General features: G+C 46.7%; 1 protein-coding gene across 1 annotated transcript in view; it reads right to left on the bottom strand.

The window, feature by feature from the left end:
* The window catches only part of RTN1 (reticulon 1), a 117,074-nt gene extending 105,653 nt beyond the window's left edge, over nt 1–11,421 (bottom strand). Inside the window, exon 1 of the mRNA XM_075614810.1 lies at nt 11,137–11,421. Within this exon, the coding sequence (XP_075470925.1) occupies nt 11,137–11,314 (178 nt within the window). The 5' untranslated portion in view covers nt 11,315–11,421. The remainder of the gene's footprint in view (nt 1–11,136) is intronic.
* Nucleotides 11,422–15,994: the final 4,573 nt, after the last annotated feature.

Here is a 15,994-nt window from a genome sequence, read left to right on the forward strand (position 1 = left end):
CAATTTTGTGAGATGGAACTCAAGCTAATATAACCAGGCCAGACCTGATTGGCTAGCGAGAGCTTCTGGGGGACTGTTATTGGTGACTCCTTACATGATGATTGTACCAGCATGTCTCAGGACTCTGGTGGAGAGTTACCTGTAGCGCTAAGCCTCGGTGACCTCCAGAAAGCATCAAGTGACTTGAGGCACCAAGCTGTGGCGGGTGGCAGTCCCCACCAAACAGGGTGGCGTAGCCAGGAGGCTACTAGCCACAGAGACAACTGTCCCCCTAGAAGACTGGGGAAGTGGCCAGCAGAGTACAGAGTAACAGAGTTAACATGAACTGTAACATGGGCTCACAGTATTGTTGAGCTTTGGTTTGCCATTAATTCTGGGTCTGAGTTGGGGTACTTGTTACTGTACCTTCCCTAATAAATCCTAAAATGTATTGGCTTCCTGTGTCTGGCTAGTGACACCGAATATCAAGCAGTAGTACATGCACACTCGTGAATCTATTTCTAGGAGCATGCCTTAACCACAAATGTTAAATAAAACTCTATTCTCAGCAAATACTCAGATGCTACTGAAATGAAAAATGCTAATGGCGAATGTGCCAAACCAACTTCCATCCTGCTACATTTATTTATGTTGGGTCCCATGACATTGGAATGGTATTTTATCAAGGACAGTTATCTAATTACTCCACTGAAATGTGCTTCCCTTAAGTAATTTAAAATCCGCTTTTTAATACACAGTAAGTGGATGTGGCTACACGGCATAGTCAGTTTGTGAAACTTTTCAGCACATAAAACTTTCATGAGCAGCATCTCAGACAAGCCCAATCATATATGCAGTGTTCGACAAACCTATACATTTGCTCGCCCCGGGCGAGTGGATTTAACCCCCGGGCGAGTAAATATTGGCCCAAGCAGCACACGTTTGGTATTGGGTGGCGAGTAGATTTTTTTGTGTGGCGAGTAGATTTTTTGGTGATTTGTCAACCACTGCATATATGTATTACCTTAACGGCTCCTTAATTAACAAAAGGCAAAGCAAATTTTGAAAAGTCATACAAATGAGCTCAATCCACCTTTATTATTAAAAAAAAAAAGAGGAGTATACAGTAGGTGAGAAGCAGGTGTAAATCATGAGCATAATGCAGGATATGTATCAAGTGTCACAACAGGTTGAAATGAAACTATTATGACTCTGCGTCACTTTAAGTTTGCATCAATGTATCAAGCTGCTCTGCTCCAGCTGCTCCTGTGAGTCTTTTGAGGTGTTGTAATTCAGGGGTGCTCAACTCCAGTCCTCAAGCCCCCACAACAGGTCAGGTTCTCAGGATATCCCTGCTTCAGCACAGGTAGCTCAACCAGTCCCTATGTCAGCATAGGTGGCTCAATCAGAGGCTCAGATTGAGCCATCGGTGCTGAAGCTGGGATATCCTGAAATCCTGACCTGTTGGGGGGGGGGGAAGGCCGGTTGAGGACTGGAGTTGAGCCCCCCTGTTGTAATTCTTTCTAAAAAGCAATGTTGCCTTAACATTATATAAATATAGATTACACTATGCACATGTGAGATTTCAGTACTGTGGGCACTATGTATTAATTAACTAATAGAAAAGTGTGTTTTGATGCATATATACGGGGGGGGGGGGGGAGCCGGGACAAGTGTCCTGGGCCCGACAGCTGTGGAGGCCCGGCCGGCACAGCGTGGGACCCAGGGAGGTCCAACTCCTGCATCCGACTGCCAGGTCACTGGTAGCTGGCACCCGGCTCTGCCCAGCTGCTGCAGTGCCTCTGTCAGGCCGGGTCTCTCCCACCGGAAGCTGAGCGTGACTTCCCGGCGGGCCCAGCATCCGGCTCACACCGGCGGGAGAGAGGCCCGGCGTGGGAGAAAGGCCCGGCCTTCCAGAGAGGGAGACCCGGCGTGGGAGAGAGGCTTGGCCTTCCAGAGAGGGAGATCCGGTTTGGGAGAGAGGCCCAGCATTCCAGAAAGGGAGACCCGGCGTGGGAGAGAGGCCCGGCCTTCCAGAGAGGGAGACCAAGTGTGGAAGAGAGGCCCCGGCCTTCCAGGGAAGAAGACCCGGCGTGGGAGAGAGGCCCCGGCCTTCCAGAGAGTGAGACCCGGTGTGGGAGAGAGGCCCGGCCTTCCAGAGAGGGAGACCCGGCATGGGAGAGAGGCCCGGCCTTCCAGAGAGGGAGACCCGGCGTGGGAGAGAGGCCCGGCCTTCCAGAGAGGGAGACCCGGCGTGGGAGAGAGGCCCGGCCTTCCAGAGAGGGAGACCTGGCGTGGGAGAGAGGCCCGGCCTTCCATAGAGGGAGACCCGGCGTGGGAGAGAGGCCCGGCCTTCCAGAGAGGGAGACCTGGCGTGGGAGAGAGGCCCGGCCTTCCAGAGAGGGAGACCGGCGTGGGAGAGAGGCCTGGCATTCCATAGAGGGAGACCCGGCGTGGGAGAGAGGCCCGGCCTTTCAGAGAGGGAGACCAAGTGTGGAAGAGAGGCCCGGCCTTCCATAGAGGGTGACCTGGCGTGGGAGAGAGGCCCAGCATTCCAGAAAGGGAGACCCGGCGTGGGAGAGAGGCCCGGCCTTCCAGAGAGGGAGACCCGGCGTGGGAGAGAGGCCCGGCCTTCCAGAGAGGGAGACCCGGCGTGGGAGAAAGGCCCCGGCATTCCAGAGAGGGAGACCAATCGTGGGAGAGACGCCCGGCCTTCCAGAGAGGGAGACCCGGCGTGGGAGAGAGGCCCCGGCCTTTCAGAGAGGGAGACCAAGTGTGGAAGAGAGGCCCGGCCTTCCAGGGAGGAAGACCCGGCGTGAGAGAGAGGCCCGGCCTTCCAGAGAGGGAGACCCGGCGTGGCAGAGAGGCCCGGCCTTCCATAGAGGGAGACCCGGCGTGGGAGAGAGGCCCAGCCTTCCATAGAGGGAGACCCGGCGTGGGAGAGAGGCCCGGCCTTCCAGAGAGGGAGATCCAGTGTGGGAGAGAGGCCCGGCCTTCCAGAGAGGGAGACCCGGCATGGGAGAGAGGCCCGGCTTTCCAGAGAGGGAGACCCGGCGTGGGAGAGAGGCTTGGCCTTCCAGAGAGGGAGATCCGGTTTGGGAGAGAGGCCCAGCATTCCAGAAAGGGAGACCCGGCGTGGGAGAGAGGCCCAGCCTTCCAGAGAGGGAGACCAAGTGTGGAAGAGAGGCCCCGGCCTTCCAGGGAAGAAGACCCGGCGTGGGAGAGAGGCCCCGGCCTTCCAGAGAGTGAGACCCGGTGTGGGAAAGAGGCCCGGCCTTCCAGAGAGGGAGACCCGGCATGGGAGAGAGGCCCGGCCTTCCAGAGAGGGAGACCCGGCGTGGGAGAGAGGCCCGGCCTTCCAGAGAGGGAGACCCGGCGTGGGAGAGAGGCCCGGCCTTCCAGAGAGGGAGACCTGGCGTGGGAGAGAGGCCCGGCCTTCCATAGAGGGAGACCCGGCGTGGGAGAGAGGCCCGGCCTTCCAGAGAGGGAGACCCGGCGTGGCAGAGAGGCCCGGCCTTCCAGAGAGGGAGACCGGGCGTGGGAGAGAGGCCTGGCATTCCATAGAGGGAGACCCGGCGTGGGAGAGAGGCCCGGCCTTTCAGAGAGGGAGACCAAGTGTGGAAGAGAGGCCCGGCCTTCCATAGAGGGTGACCTGGCGTGGGAGAGAGGCCCAGCATTCCAGAAAGGGAGACCCGGCGTGGGAGAGAGGCCCGGCCTTCCAGAGAGGGAGACCCGGCGTGGGAGAGAGGCCCGGCCTTCCAGAGAGGGAGACCCGGCGTGGGAGAAAGGCCCCGGCATTCCAGAGAGGGAGACCAATCGTGGGAGAGACGCCCGGCCTTCCAGAGAGGGAGACCCGGCGTGGGAGAGAGGCCCCGGCCTTTCAGAGAGGGAGACCAAGTGTGGAAGAGAGGCCCGGCCTTCCAGGGAGGAAGATCCGGCGTGAGAGAAAGGCCCGGCCTTCCAGAGAGGGAGACCCGGCGTGGCAGAGAGGCCCGGCCTTCCATAGAGGGAGACCCGGCGTGGGAGAGAGGCCCGGCCTTCCAGAGAGGGAGACCCGGCGTGGGAGAGAGGCCCGGCCTTCCAGAGAGGGAGATCCGGCGTGGGAGAGAGGCCCGGCCTTCCAGAGAGGGAGACCCGGCGTGGGAGAGAGGCCCAGCCTTCCATAGAGGGAGACCCGGCGTGGGAGAAAGGCCCTGGCCTTCCAGAGAGGGAGACCAAGTGTGGAAGAGAGGCCCGGCCTTCCAGGGAGGAAGACCCGGCGTGGGAGAGAGGCCCGGCCTTCCAGAGAGGGAGACCCGGCGTGGGAGAGAGGCCCGGCCTTCCATAGAGGGAGACCCGGCGTGGGAGAGAGGCCCGGCCTTCCAGAGAGGGAGATCCAGTGTGGGAGAGAGGCCCGGCCTTCCAGAGAGGGAGACCCGGCATGGGAGAGAGGCTCGGCCTTCCAGAGAGGGAGACCCGGCGTGGGAGAGAGGCCCCAGCCTTCCAGAGAGGGAGACCCAGCATGGGAGAGAGGCCCGGCCTTCCAGAGAGGGAGACCCGGCGTGGGAGAGAGGCCTGGCCTTCCAGAGAGGGAGACTAATCGTGGGAGAGAGGCCCGGCATTCCATAGAGGGAGATCCGGCGTGGGAGAGAGGCCCAGCAGCAGCTGGCGAGAGCCGGGGCACCAGAGGCCTCAGACCACCTCAAAAGGTAGTATGTGTGTGTGTTGCGGGGGGGGGGAGGGGTGTATTATATATTTTGTGCATGTTCGGGGAGGGAGAGGGGGGGAGAGTGAGAGGAGAGAGGGGATGGAAGAGGATGAGACATGGGTGGGGGGGGTTAGAAATAGATGGGGAAGGGGCTCCTGAGAGGAGGGGGCTAAACTGGGACATCTGGTCACCCTACCCAAGGTGCAAGCTGGGACAGAGATGCAGAATGTGATACATCTCATTATACTGTAATCTGTGCACCATGTAACTTCTCCTCACCTCCTCCCACTGACTCTCCCCAAGGTGCAAGCTGAGGAAGACTGGGCAAAATTGGAAAATAATTACTTTGATACTGGGGTTGCCAACTACAGTCCTCTAGATCCACCAACAGGTTAAGTTTTCAGAATATCCCTGCATCAGCACAGGTGGCTCACTCAGTGGATCAATCGAAGACTGAGCCACCTGTGCTGAAGCAGGGACTGACTGAGCTACCTGTGCTGAAGCTGGAATATCCATAAAACCTGACCTGTTTTGGTAGCCACCCCTGCTTTGATACATAAATGCACGATAAAAATGCCCAGTTTTTGTGCCAAAATTGCCTTGCTACAGTTCTCTACATTGTTCGATAGCTGGAGTACTGGTACTGGTACATAGTATACTGTCAGAAATGGCTGGAATTCACCTTTAATTTATAATATAAATGTCTTCCAAATAAACAGTCACATCTTTGCTTCCAATATGTGATTGTTTGTCAGCACTTTGCAATACAGAGTACTGAATCTTTCTAAAGATACGCTGATCCTTTTCCATGCATGTTTTCCCACATTAAATAGAATCATTATTGCATAGGGAGCTTCTATTTTTGTTCCATCTAATTATTTTTCTCAACCTTTCATCCTTAAGGAGCACATCACACGGTGACATAAAGGGACAATGAAACCCTGTCCCCAATTTACAGCCCCGGAAGGTAAAGAGACTTACCCGACACATATACAGTATTTTGGCTATGACAGAATTAAGCCGCAGTATTAGGGATGAGAGTGGTATAGTGCTGTATCACGCTGCCAGGGTAGGGTTTCTGCTAATGGCCATCTCGGTTATAACAAGGCTTTAAATAGAGAAAACAGTAGCAGGCCTCTTCCAAGTCAAGAAGCCCACTGGGATTGCAGCAGCAAATGAAAACCAAAGAGAAAAGAATGTGCAACAAACAGCAATTGCTGGGAGAATCCGCATGTTATTTATGCATCAAAAAACAATGCAGAGGTTTGTGCACAAATCTCGGTGTAGATAGTAGATACCATGACCCCAATATGTATGAAGGCAAAAAGTGGGGAGATTCTGGGGCACAGAAAATGCACCACGTGCAACAAAGACACAAATCACATTAAAACTGCAAGGATTTTTTCTTTTCTTTGATACATGGTTTTGCTCATAATTGAACCACTTTGGCCTGGACACACAGGTCCCCAATAGTTCCTGCCAATATGCTTTCTATGGAGGTCACTCGCTAACCGGAAGAATGTCACATACTAATGGTTACTGCTGGGTACTGAAGCAGCACATTTTGGTCGTTGAAATGGATTTTGTAGCAGTAGATCAAAATAAGTTTTCCAGTTTTTACTCAGTTATAGAACCCTTGTCCTTCCCCTAATTGCAGCAATGTTTTACAATGAACAGGCATAGTCTGTATTCACTTTTTAGCCAACTAATTTTCCAGAACAGCGCCCCCCAGCTTCATTTTAGTTGTGAACGATCACATCACAAGACCACAATTTGCTGTGCCACTGTGACAAAATAAATCTGTTTAAAGTGCGTCCCTATAGCCTGTTTTCTATTAGTTCTAGTCTATTCCAGTGGTGGCCAACTCCAGTCCTCAAGGACCACCAACAGATCAGGTTTGTAGGATGTCCCTGCTTCAGCACATGTGGCTCAGTCAGAATGACAGCCACCTGTGCTGAAACAGGGATATCCTTAAAACCTAACCATTGGTGGCCCCTGAGGACTGGAGTAGGCCACTCCTGGTCTATTCTAAGAATGTTGTTCTTGTTTTCTCTTTTCGGCTGCAGCGACCAGTCAGAAGAACCTTCCCTTTCCACCAGTGATAATTGTACCACAAGTTGTGAGCAGTGATGTGGAAGGTTGGGTTGGTTTTATATTGATGGTTAAAAAAAAAGAAAGAAGAAAGATGTGCTCACTGTTACGCTAACACCCATAATACTTTACACATATAAAGTGAAATATGACATCAACAATAGCACTTGTGATGTCCTCATCCACAAATACAGTATATATGCAGTACGATGAAAAGACGAGAGAACTATTCACCTTAAATAATGTACATTCCACCGTTGAGAACTGAACCTATGTAGCTCACATTTTTCAACCTTGTGCAGATCTCATACAGCTCAACCCCGCTACAACGCGAATCCGCTTATAACGCGATGTGATTCTTTGGACCCCAAGCACAGCGTTATAAGGGGGTTGAGCTGTATTTTCAAAGGGGCCCGTGAATGAATGACAGTCTGAACAATGCAACTAAATAAATGAAGGGGAATTTAAACAAGGTGAATGCATTCAAGTGAACCAAAGCGCCTTATGCTCATTGTCTGATGTTGACATATACAGTGAAAAGGTAAGGCGGTTGGGCATAGTGAGTTCAATTCCCACCTGGGTCACTTACACTCAATATGGCAAATTGCTTATTTCTTCGCAATCCCACAACATACATATAAATGAGAAGTTATGAAACACCTTTTTAAACTTGGAATAAATAAATAACAACTGTGGGAAGGGGTTAGTGCAGTGCACCTAAAATCAATCAGACCATGGAGGTCAACTGCCATAAACAGTTCGGCTTGTTGCAATGTATACAATAGGAAAGATCATTCTATTTACATTGTTTTTTAATGCCGAATAAATATACTTTAGTTTTTTTTAAGTATTTCATATTTTATGGAATTCTGTTCTGTTAAAATCTTTTTGTTTAATATCATCATTGTACCTGATGTGTGTGTGGGGTGCTCTTTTCTTTTGTTACAGAACATTTTGTGCAGTATCTATTTCCATACACACCTTCTTTAGTACAAAATTGAACAGAACACGTGTGGTTCCTGGCACCAAACAACATAAGCCTATCAATTGCCAACTTACCTTTAAAATAACAAAGCAGATATCACAAAGGGGCTCTCTGGTCTTACAGTAACTACAGCTTTCTTTTATTGGGTGTTAGAGCTTTATATCTAATCCAAAATTACCTTTCCCACTATTGTCTACACCAGGGGGATCAACTCCACTCCTCAAGACCCTCCAACAGGTCAGGTTTTCAGGATATCCCAGCTTCAGCACAGGTGGCTCAGTCTTTGAAAGAGCCACTGATTGAGCCACCTGTGCTGAATCTGGGATATCCTTAAAACCTGACCTGTCGGGGGCTCTTGAGGATTGGAGTTTAGCACCACTGGTCTACACTTCTGTTTCTTTATCCACCAGTATTGATACATTTATGATCTAGCCATAAACAATTTAATCAGCTCATACAAATAAGAACCAACCAAATCTATGGACGCAGCACGGAGTTAGCAGGGGGGTGATGGATCTACATGCTATTAAGGCCTTCCCTACAATACAATCACAATTCAACATTCCAAATACCGAATTTTATAGAAAGCTACAGCTTAGGCACCTTATCCAATCTAAACACAAAGAAAAAGTACCACTACAAATGACCCAATTTGAAGCCTGGTGCAGCACCCAATCTTTAACCAAGGGAATCACCTCTGTCCTCTACCATGCCATCCGTAACCTCCCTAGTGACCCTAAAACAGACAATTATATTTTGGCAGGGGAGAGGGACCTTAACATAACTACAGATATAGAAACTTGGCGAGATATTTGGGGGGCAGCAGGTAAGAACTTCACCTGTATAGTGATTAAGGAAACTGTATATAAAATCCTATATCGTTGGTACTACCCCCCTGTAAAACTAAATTCCATCTATCCAAGTGTCTCGCCTATGTGTTGGAGGGAGTGTGGCAACCATGACTCCATCCTACATATCTGGTGGGAATGTCCTAAAATTAAACCCCTATGGGGCAAAATTCTCCAATTGGCAGAAGAGGTGTCTGATTTCCGTATTCCTAGAAACCCCCTGTTTGTGATTCTGGGGGCACCAATTCCCAATTTAAGCAACCTTGAGTCTAAATGAATCACTCATATCTTTAATGCAACAGGATGCTCCATTGCTCGCTTCTGGAAACATAAAACCCCGCCCCCTTTCCAGTGTGTCTGCAATATAATATGGGATGTGGCATACCTCGAGAGATGGTCAGCTTATCTCCACGACTCCACCAATAGGTTTATTGATACATGGGGGCCCTGGTTTACACACTTTCATAAACAGATACGATTCTAAGTGATATAGGGATCTACTGGAGTCCTAGGGCTGTAGAAATATATACATAAATGTTAATAGTAGCACTGTATGTCTTGTACTTGTCTTACAACCCGCATCCTCTCATTCTCCCCCCCCCCTTTTTTTCCTTCCCCAATGTTATTTAACCCCCCAATTTTTGTTCTGTAAACGGCATTATTATGTGATATATGTTAAATATCTTGTGAATCTGTCTGGAAAATGCTAAATAAAAAGTAACAAAAAAAAATCTTAAATGGTGACTTCTCATTGCAGCTTCAAACTGTGGCTGATTGCCTCGGATATAAAAATATAAAGTAGTTTACTGGGAAATAGTAATTTCAAATGTATGCCATTTATCACGCTTTAAATAATGAACTAGAGCTATGTGCTATACTAATCATCATTAACTAAGACAATAAGCACCATCAGATGAGTGCACAGTTTTAGCAATCAGAAGCCCTTGGCAAAGTGCTGAAGACAAGTATTTTATGTGCTGTGGTACCCACTGGGCAATATACAGGCCATCTTACTATACAAAATCATAGATGAATCTATTATGAAAATGCAAAGTATGCATTCTTGTAGTAAATATGCATATACACTATTCAGCTCCATCTCATTGTGCACCATAATCCCGGAGGAGGCCCGGGACACACACAAAGTTACAGGACAAAAACACATTTATTGTATGTGCCTTTATAATTCGCTTTAATTCCAGATCATAGCAAATGTGGAGCATTTTCTTACTAAAAAAAATTCACCATGTGAATTCTAAATCCCTGGACATTTTCAAAGGAATATTATCTCTGTGTCCATAATCCATCTTCTCCAGAACCTTATTGCAACTGAAGGCACATTATGAAACCTAAAAACCCAAGAGTTATAATCACATGCTATTTGCAAAACCTGCACTCAAATTGTAGGATCTCTAGAGTAAAATAGAACAGATATCAAATTCGGTTCATAGACATCATTCCTGTTGAAATGGGATATGGGATATATAGTTTGAGGGGCCAACAACCTCAGGTTTCATCCTATTTATCAACATACCTTCTGCTGTTAGGATTTCTACAAATCAGGTTTGCAAATAAATTAGGACAAGCTATTTGGAGAAGTTATAAAAGCCTTCCTGTAGTGAGCAAATAAATGGTATGTATCCATTAAATAAAACAGCTTTCAGGTTTTATTTGATCAAAATGTGACTCAGTGGAATCCTTAGAGTGCCGTGTTATAAGTTGTATTCCTTTTATACAATTGTATTTATCATTAAATATCTTTGTACTTAAATGACTCATTATCCACTGAATGGGTTTAATGACACAAACTAGATGTGACAGCTTGGCCGCCAATGCAAAGGACATAAAAGATTTAAGGTACTTTCTGGGACTTGTTTTAGCACTGAAAGCTTCCATGAGAAAGAGGAAGGATAAGAAAAGGTTTGCTAAATGTCAAGTAGAACTTGTGTGAGGTTTGCACATTCATGTAGAATGGAGTTCTGCATCAGTGGGAGTTTACTGGTAGGATGGGTGATTATCTTCCACATAAGTAAACTGCAATTTCAAGTATTATCCAAAGCCATCTCCTCTTCTATTCTTAAAATGAACAACAGTGTTTCTTTGCTTGGTAATTCCTGCTATTTTTTTATTTAAATTGATGACTGTTTTATTTGGAAGAAGAACTCTCAATCATTAAATTACCCCAAGGTGGAAGTTCTTAGCACACATCGGATTTTAGGATTGATGTTGCCATGAAAGCTTAAGGTGTATATTAAAAAAAAGACATAAAAAATAAAAATAAAAAAAAGACAGCTTTAGTATTGATATGTAATGAATACAGAGAGTTATCACAACGGCAATCCTATCAAGTTTCAAGTAACCTCATCAACCACTGTCACTAAATCAATGAAAAACTATTCAATGAAAATTACTTTTTTTGTTTGTTGTTGTTTTTATCCAAAATGCCACATTTCGCTTATTTGGCTTACTTTGGACCATAACAGCAAACACGATGAAGGAGAGGGGGTAATGATAGGCATTGCCAGGCAGGGTGGTACCCTCTTTACCTGTGGATGTGGTCTCCATGGCAACAGATGGATGCCCTCCCTGCTGAGCCCTGGGGGTCCCTCTCTGGTCCACACAGCCTCCTGCTGCCCCTTCCTCCTCCTGCGCACCCCCCGGGCGCCTGGGAGCTGCCAGATCCCCTTCCAACCACTTGCAGGGATGCTCCGGATTAGTGCCCATGGTCTCCTGGTGTGTGCGGGTGTGAGGCAGGGGACAGGGGGGTGGGGGAGGGGGGTCAGTGCTGCAGTGTCTGCTGGAAGATGCCACGGCCACTGTCGCGTTACGCAGGTGGAAATGGCTTGTGTAGTCTCCACTAGTTCCACCCCTTCAAGTCATCGCTGCGTGCTGGCCAATCGCAGCACCGGGTTTAAGCCTAGGGAAGCCACCGCCCGGGGTAACCCTTGCCATGCCGGATCAGGCGGTGCCAGGCTTGGCAATGCGTTTGTTGGGCAAATCGGGGACCAGTACCTTTTTAGGGTTAATGGACCTGCACCTTTAAAGGTATATGGACCTGGAAGGCCAGGTGGATAAACATCTCTCCAGCAGCTGGGCAGTAAAGGGGGGGGGGGGTCGTGGCTGCCTTGGTGCCTTTTGATGTCCCTTTCCCTGACACGCCTTGCAGGATCTGGGTTTTTGTATTTTGCACCACTTCATTTAAATGCCCAGCAGGGCAGGGGGTATCCAACCCCAGTCCTCAAGGACCACCAACAGGGCAGGTTTTCAGGATATCCCTGCATCAGCACAGGTGGCTCAATCAGTGGCTCAGTCAAGACACCCACGGATTGAGCCACTTGTGCTGAAGCTGGGACTGATTGAGCCACCTGTGCTGAAGCTGAGATATCCTGAAAACCTGGCCTGTTGGTAGCTCTGGAGGACTGGATGGAGTTGGCCACCCCTGCTATTGGGTAACTGTATCCAATCTGATCACATTTGTCATTTTGCACAAGCCCACAACCCTCTGATAATAGTATTTTGTTTCCTGATACAGTGTAATCTCCATTGGCTGCGTGACATGTTGGATCCCCTTGCACACTAGCCCCATGGTTTTGGATGACAGTATTAGATTTAACCGGAGCAGAATGAAAAGAACAGGTTTTGGCTAGACAACCAGTCTGCAGTATTGTGCGGGTCACTGGGGCAGCAGAAGATAAGGGTTGTGGAAAGGGTCATTTGTATAGGCCAGTTATCCCCTACCTCCCCAAAAAAACACAAAGTGGGGGCATCAAGGGAAAAGTGGGGCAAAACAAATGCCCCATATGTATCAACGAAAATCCCCTATATGTATCAACGAAAATCCCTATTTATTTAAACGGGATTTTGTTAGTGATGCATACTGTATGGGGCATAACCTTTGTCCCAGAACTGCCCCACTTCTGCCTTGATACATAAACCCCAAAGACTGCAAATGTCTGACAGAGAGGGCTACATTATCTGTGCAGTACATCGCTTCAACAGACCGAGCTGCAGTCAGTTTCTACCGACAGTATGGTTTAGAAGTGCACTGCATGGACATGAACCTGACATGTATTCTTCTGATGCAGCATACAGTATACCGATGGGATGGGAGTGTATCTGCATCTCCAGGCGGAGCTGTTTTCTCCTTTTTTGTTTCATGTCAATCATAGTTGAAAAGGATTGACCGCTCACAGATGATGCTATTATAGAATACAGGCGGTCCACGGTTATCCACCGGAATCCGTTCTGGGAGTAGCGTTGGATAGTGAAACCGTTGTAAACTGAGTCCCATGTTAATCAGTGGGGGTGAGCGTTGGATAACGCATTCCGGCGTCGGAAAACGGCCCTTAGGGTTGCATTGTAAAGCGTTGGATATGCCATTCGTTGTAAAGTGAAACGTTGGATAGCGAGGACTACCTGTATAGCAGTATTTTCCCCAATACTATCCTCCAATTTATTTTTACAGCATGCACTAAGTATAAAACGTTCGGAAATTAGGTTCAAAGAACGTCACCTCGCTGTGTAACAGGTTTAGAATTTCTTGAAATCGGACACAGCAACACTACTTATTAAGACACTCCTAACAATGAGGTAAACAAATGTTTCATCTTACAAAACAAGTTTCCTATAGGTGTTTTCTTTACTGGGAGAGGGATTAGTGCAGCAATAGATGATGGGGCAAATGTAACATGCTATTTATCAAAGTCTTCAATAGAGAACAGTATAGTGTGACACTCAAACTCGGTGACAAAAGTCAAATAGACATTTAAAGTGTTTTTAATGATGCAGAGATAATGCACAACGTTTTGGGGAAATCCCTTCAGGTGCAAACATGTACGTGTCTATGAAGTGATTTCTGCAGGGATTCTCGCTTTACTGATAGAGCAACAACCACCATTTGACATAGTTACATAGTAGACAGCGGCGGATTTAAAAATTTGCCGCCCTCAGGCACTTGCCAGTGTCAGCCGCCTCCTTTCTGCCGCCCTCCTGCTTCTTTGGAATCTCAGCATCAAGTGACGCCGCGGACGCCACCAACGTGACGTCGCACGGTGGCATGTTGCCTTGGAAACGCAACATCATGACGTCATTTGACGTCGCAACGTTGCCATGGCATTGAGACAGCGTGTGATGTCACGTTGGGGACGTCCGCAGCGTCATTTGACGCTTGGATTCCAAAGGAGCCAGAGCGCGGCAGACAGGAGGCGGACGACACAGGCAATTATCTTCCCATTAGGTCCAATAGGCCCGAGAGCGCAGCAAAATTATATGGGGGCGGAGATTTTTTGCCACCCCCACATTTTGACGCCCTATGCCTGGGCCTAATGGGAAATCTGACACTAATAGTAGATGAGATGGAAAAAAGACATTCGTCCATTAAGTTCAACCTATGCTAAATTTAGACGACAGATACTTTATCCTATATCCGTACTTACAGTATATTGATCAAGGGGAAGGCAAACAAAATAACCCAGTGAAATATATTCTAATGATATCTCATACGGGGAAAAATTAATTCCTTCCTGACTTCAAATATTCAGATTTCTCCCTGGATCAACATCCTTCTCATGTTTACTTATTTGGTATATCCCTGTATACCTTTCCTTTCTAAAAAGATGTCTAGCCTTTTTTTGAAGATATCTATTGTATCTGCCATCACAGTCTCCACCACATTGTACCTGTTGTTACTATAAAGAACACTTTTCTTTGTTACTGGTGAAATCTCGTTTCCTCCAACCTCAAGGGATGACCCGAGTCCTTTGTACTGCCCGTGGGATCAAGAGTTCTTTTGAAAGCTCCTCGTACTGTCCCCGAATATATTTGTATATAATCATCATATCCCCTCTAAGCCGTCTCTTTTCAAATGTAAAAAAAATCTAATTTAGCTAGCCTGTCCTCGTAAACCAGATTACCCATCCCCTCTATTAATTTAGTGGTTCTCTGCACTTTTTCTAGTTCCATAATGTCTTTCGATGGAGTGGTGCCGAAAACTTTACTCCATATTCAAGGTGCGGTCTTACTAATGCTTTATAAAAGGGCATAATTATGTTTACTGTTTACTTCCCTTCCATCCATTCCCCATTTAATGCAAGATAAGATCTTGTTTGCCTTTGCAGCTACTGCATGACATTGGGCACTATTGCTAAGCCTGCTGCCTACAAGCACTCCTAAATACTTCTCCATCAAGGATTCCCCCAATTTATCCCCATTTAATTTGTAAATTGCCTGTTTATTCTTGTTCTTGTTTATCCTTACTTTCCCGCTAGAGCACCAACCACCATTTTGAAAGGAGTGGAGTACGCCCGACATATTTGGATCCATATTTATCAAAGTCTCTCTTCTGCAAAACTGGTGCAAAGAATGAACCATATAAATATATAAAATGAAAGCAGCAATTGTATTTTTTCTTTAGTGAATCATGTAAACATTTTGCTTAATATTAATTTTTGATTTTCTCTATGGTGATATTTATTCTTGCATTGGCGTTTTGGCTATTGTTGCTATATTTTCAGTTTATTATTAGTGTCATTAAATTATTCATATTCCCTACACTGGTATTCGCTTATATCTGTAGCTGTGAGACAGAGAGTGCTGGTACTATTTTTTGGTTTGTTCATATTTATCAAAGTCTCTCTTCTGCAAAACTGGTGCAAAGAATGAACCATATAAATATATAAAATGAAAGCAGCAATTGTATTTTTTCTTTAGTGAATCTTGTAAACATTTTGCTTAATATTAATTTTGCATAATTGCAGCTTAATTACTTTGCATAATAGTTGGCTGCATATTGTTTTACATTTTTAAACATAAAATTATATTTAATAACATCAAATGATATACTAGAGATTGTAGAGCACATTAGGAAAAAGAATAAACGAAATGTTGTCATGGGAACGATATGAAAGAACCTCTGTTACAAGATCAAAAACCTCAAAGGTAATTAGTCACATGTAAAAAAAAAATCAATCAGCCTTATAGTTCATCCTCGTCTAATCTTTCATTACACATCCCCATGTTTATAGAGTAAAATGACCTCTAAATATATTGTACACAGTTTGTGTCATTTGTAAACCATACATAAGGAACTATATCTGGGGTGGTCAACTCCAATCCACAAACAGGTCAGCCTTTAAGGATATCCCTCAGCACAGGCAGCTCAATCAGTATCTGGCACCTATGGAAAAGCCATTGTGTCTTTCAATTCCTTGGATTCATAATAATGTATCTTATCTCTTCTTGTATAGCAATGACAGTGTATGCAGCACTGTACTTATTTTTGCAAGCACAAGTCCCTGCTCCATAGAGTCTACAATCTATATTTTTTGATGCCCAATGTCACAAGGAGCTGACACAAGGATTTGAACCAGGATCCCCTGCTGCAAACTCAGTGTCATTGTTTTCAGA

Source organism: Ascaphus truei, chromosome 9 (genome assembly GCF_040206685.1).
Source record: "Ascaphus truei isolate aAscTru1 chromosome 9, aAscTru1.hap1, whole genome shotgun sequence".
Lineage (NCBI taxonomy): Eukaryota > Metazoa > Chordata > Amphibia > Anura > Ascaphidae > Ascaphus > Ascaphus truei.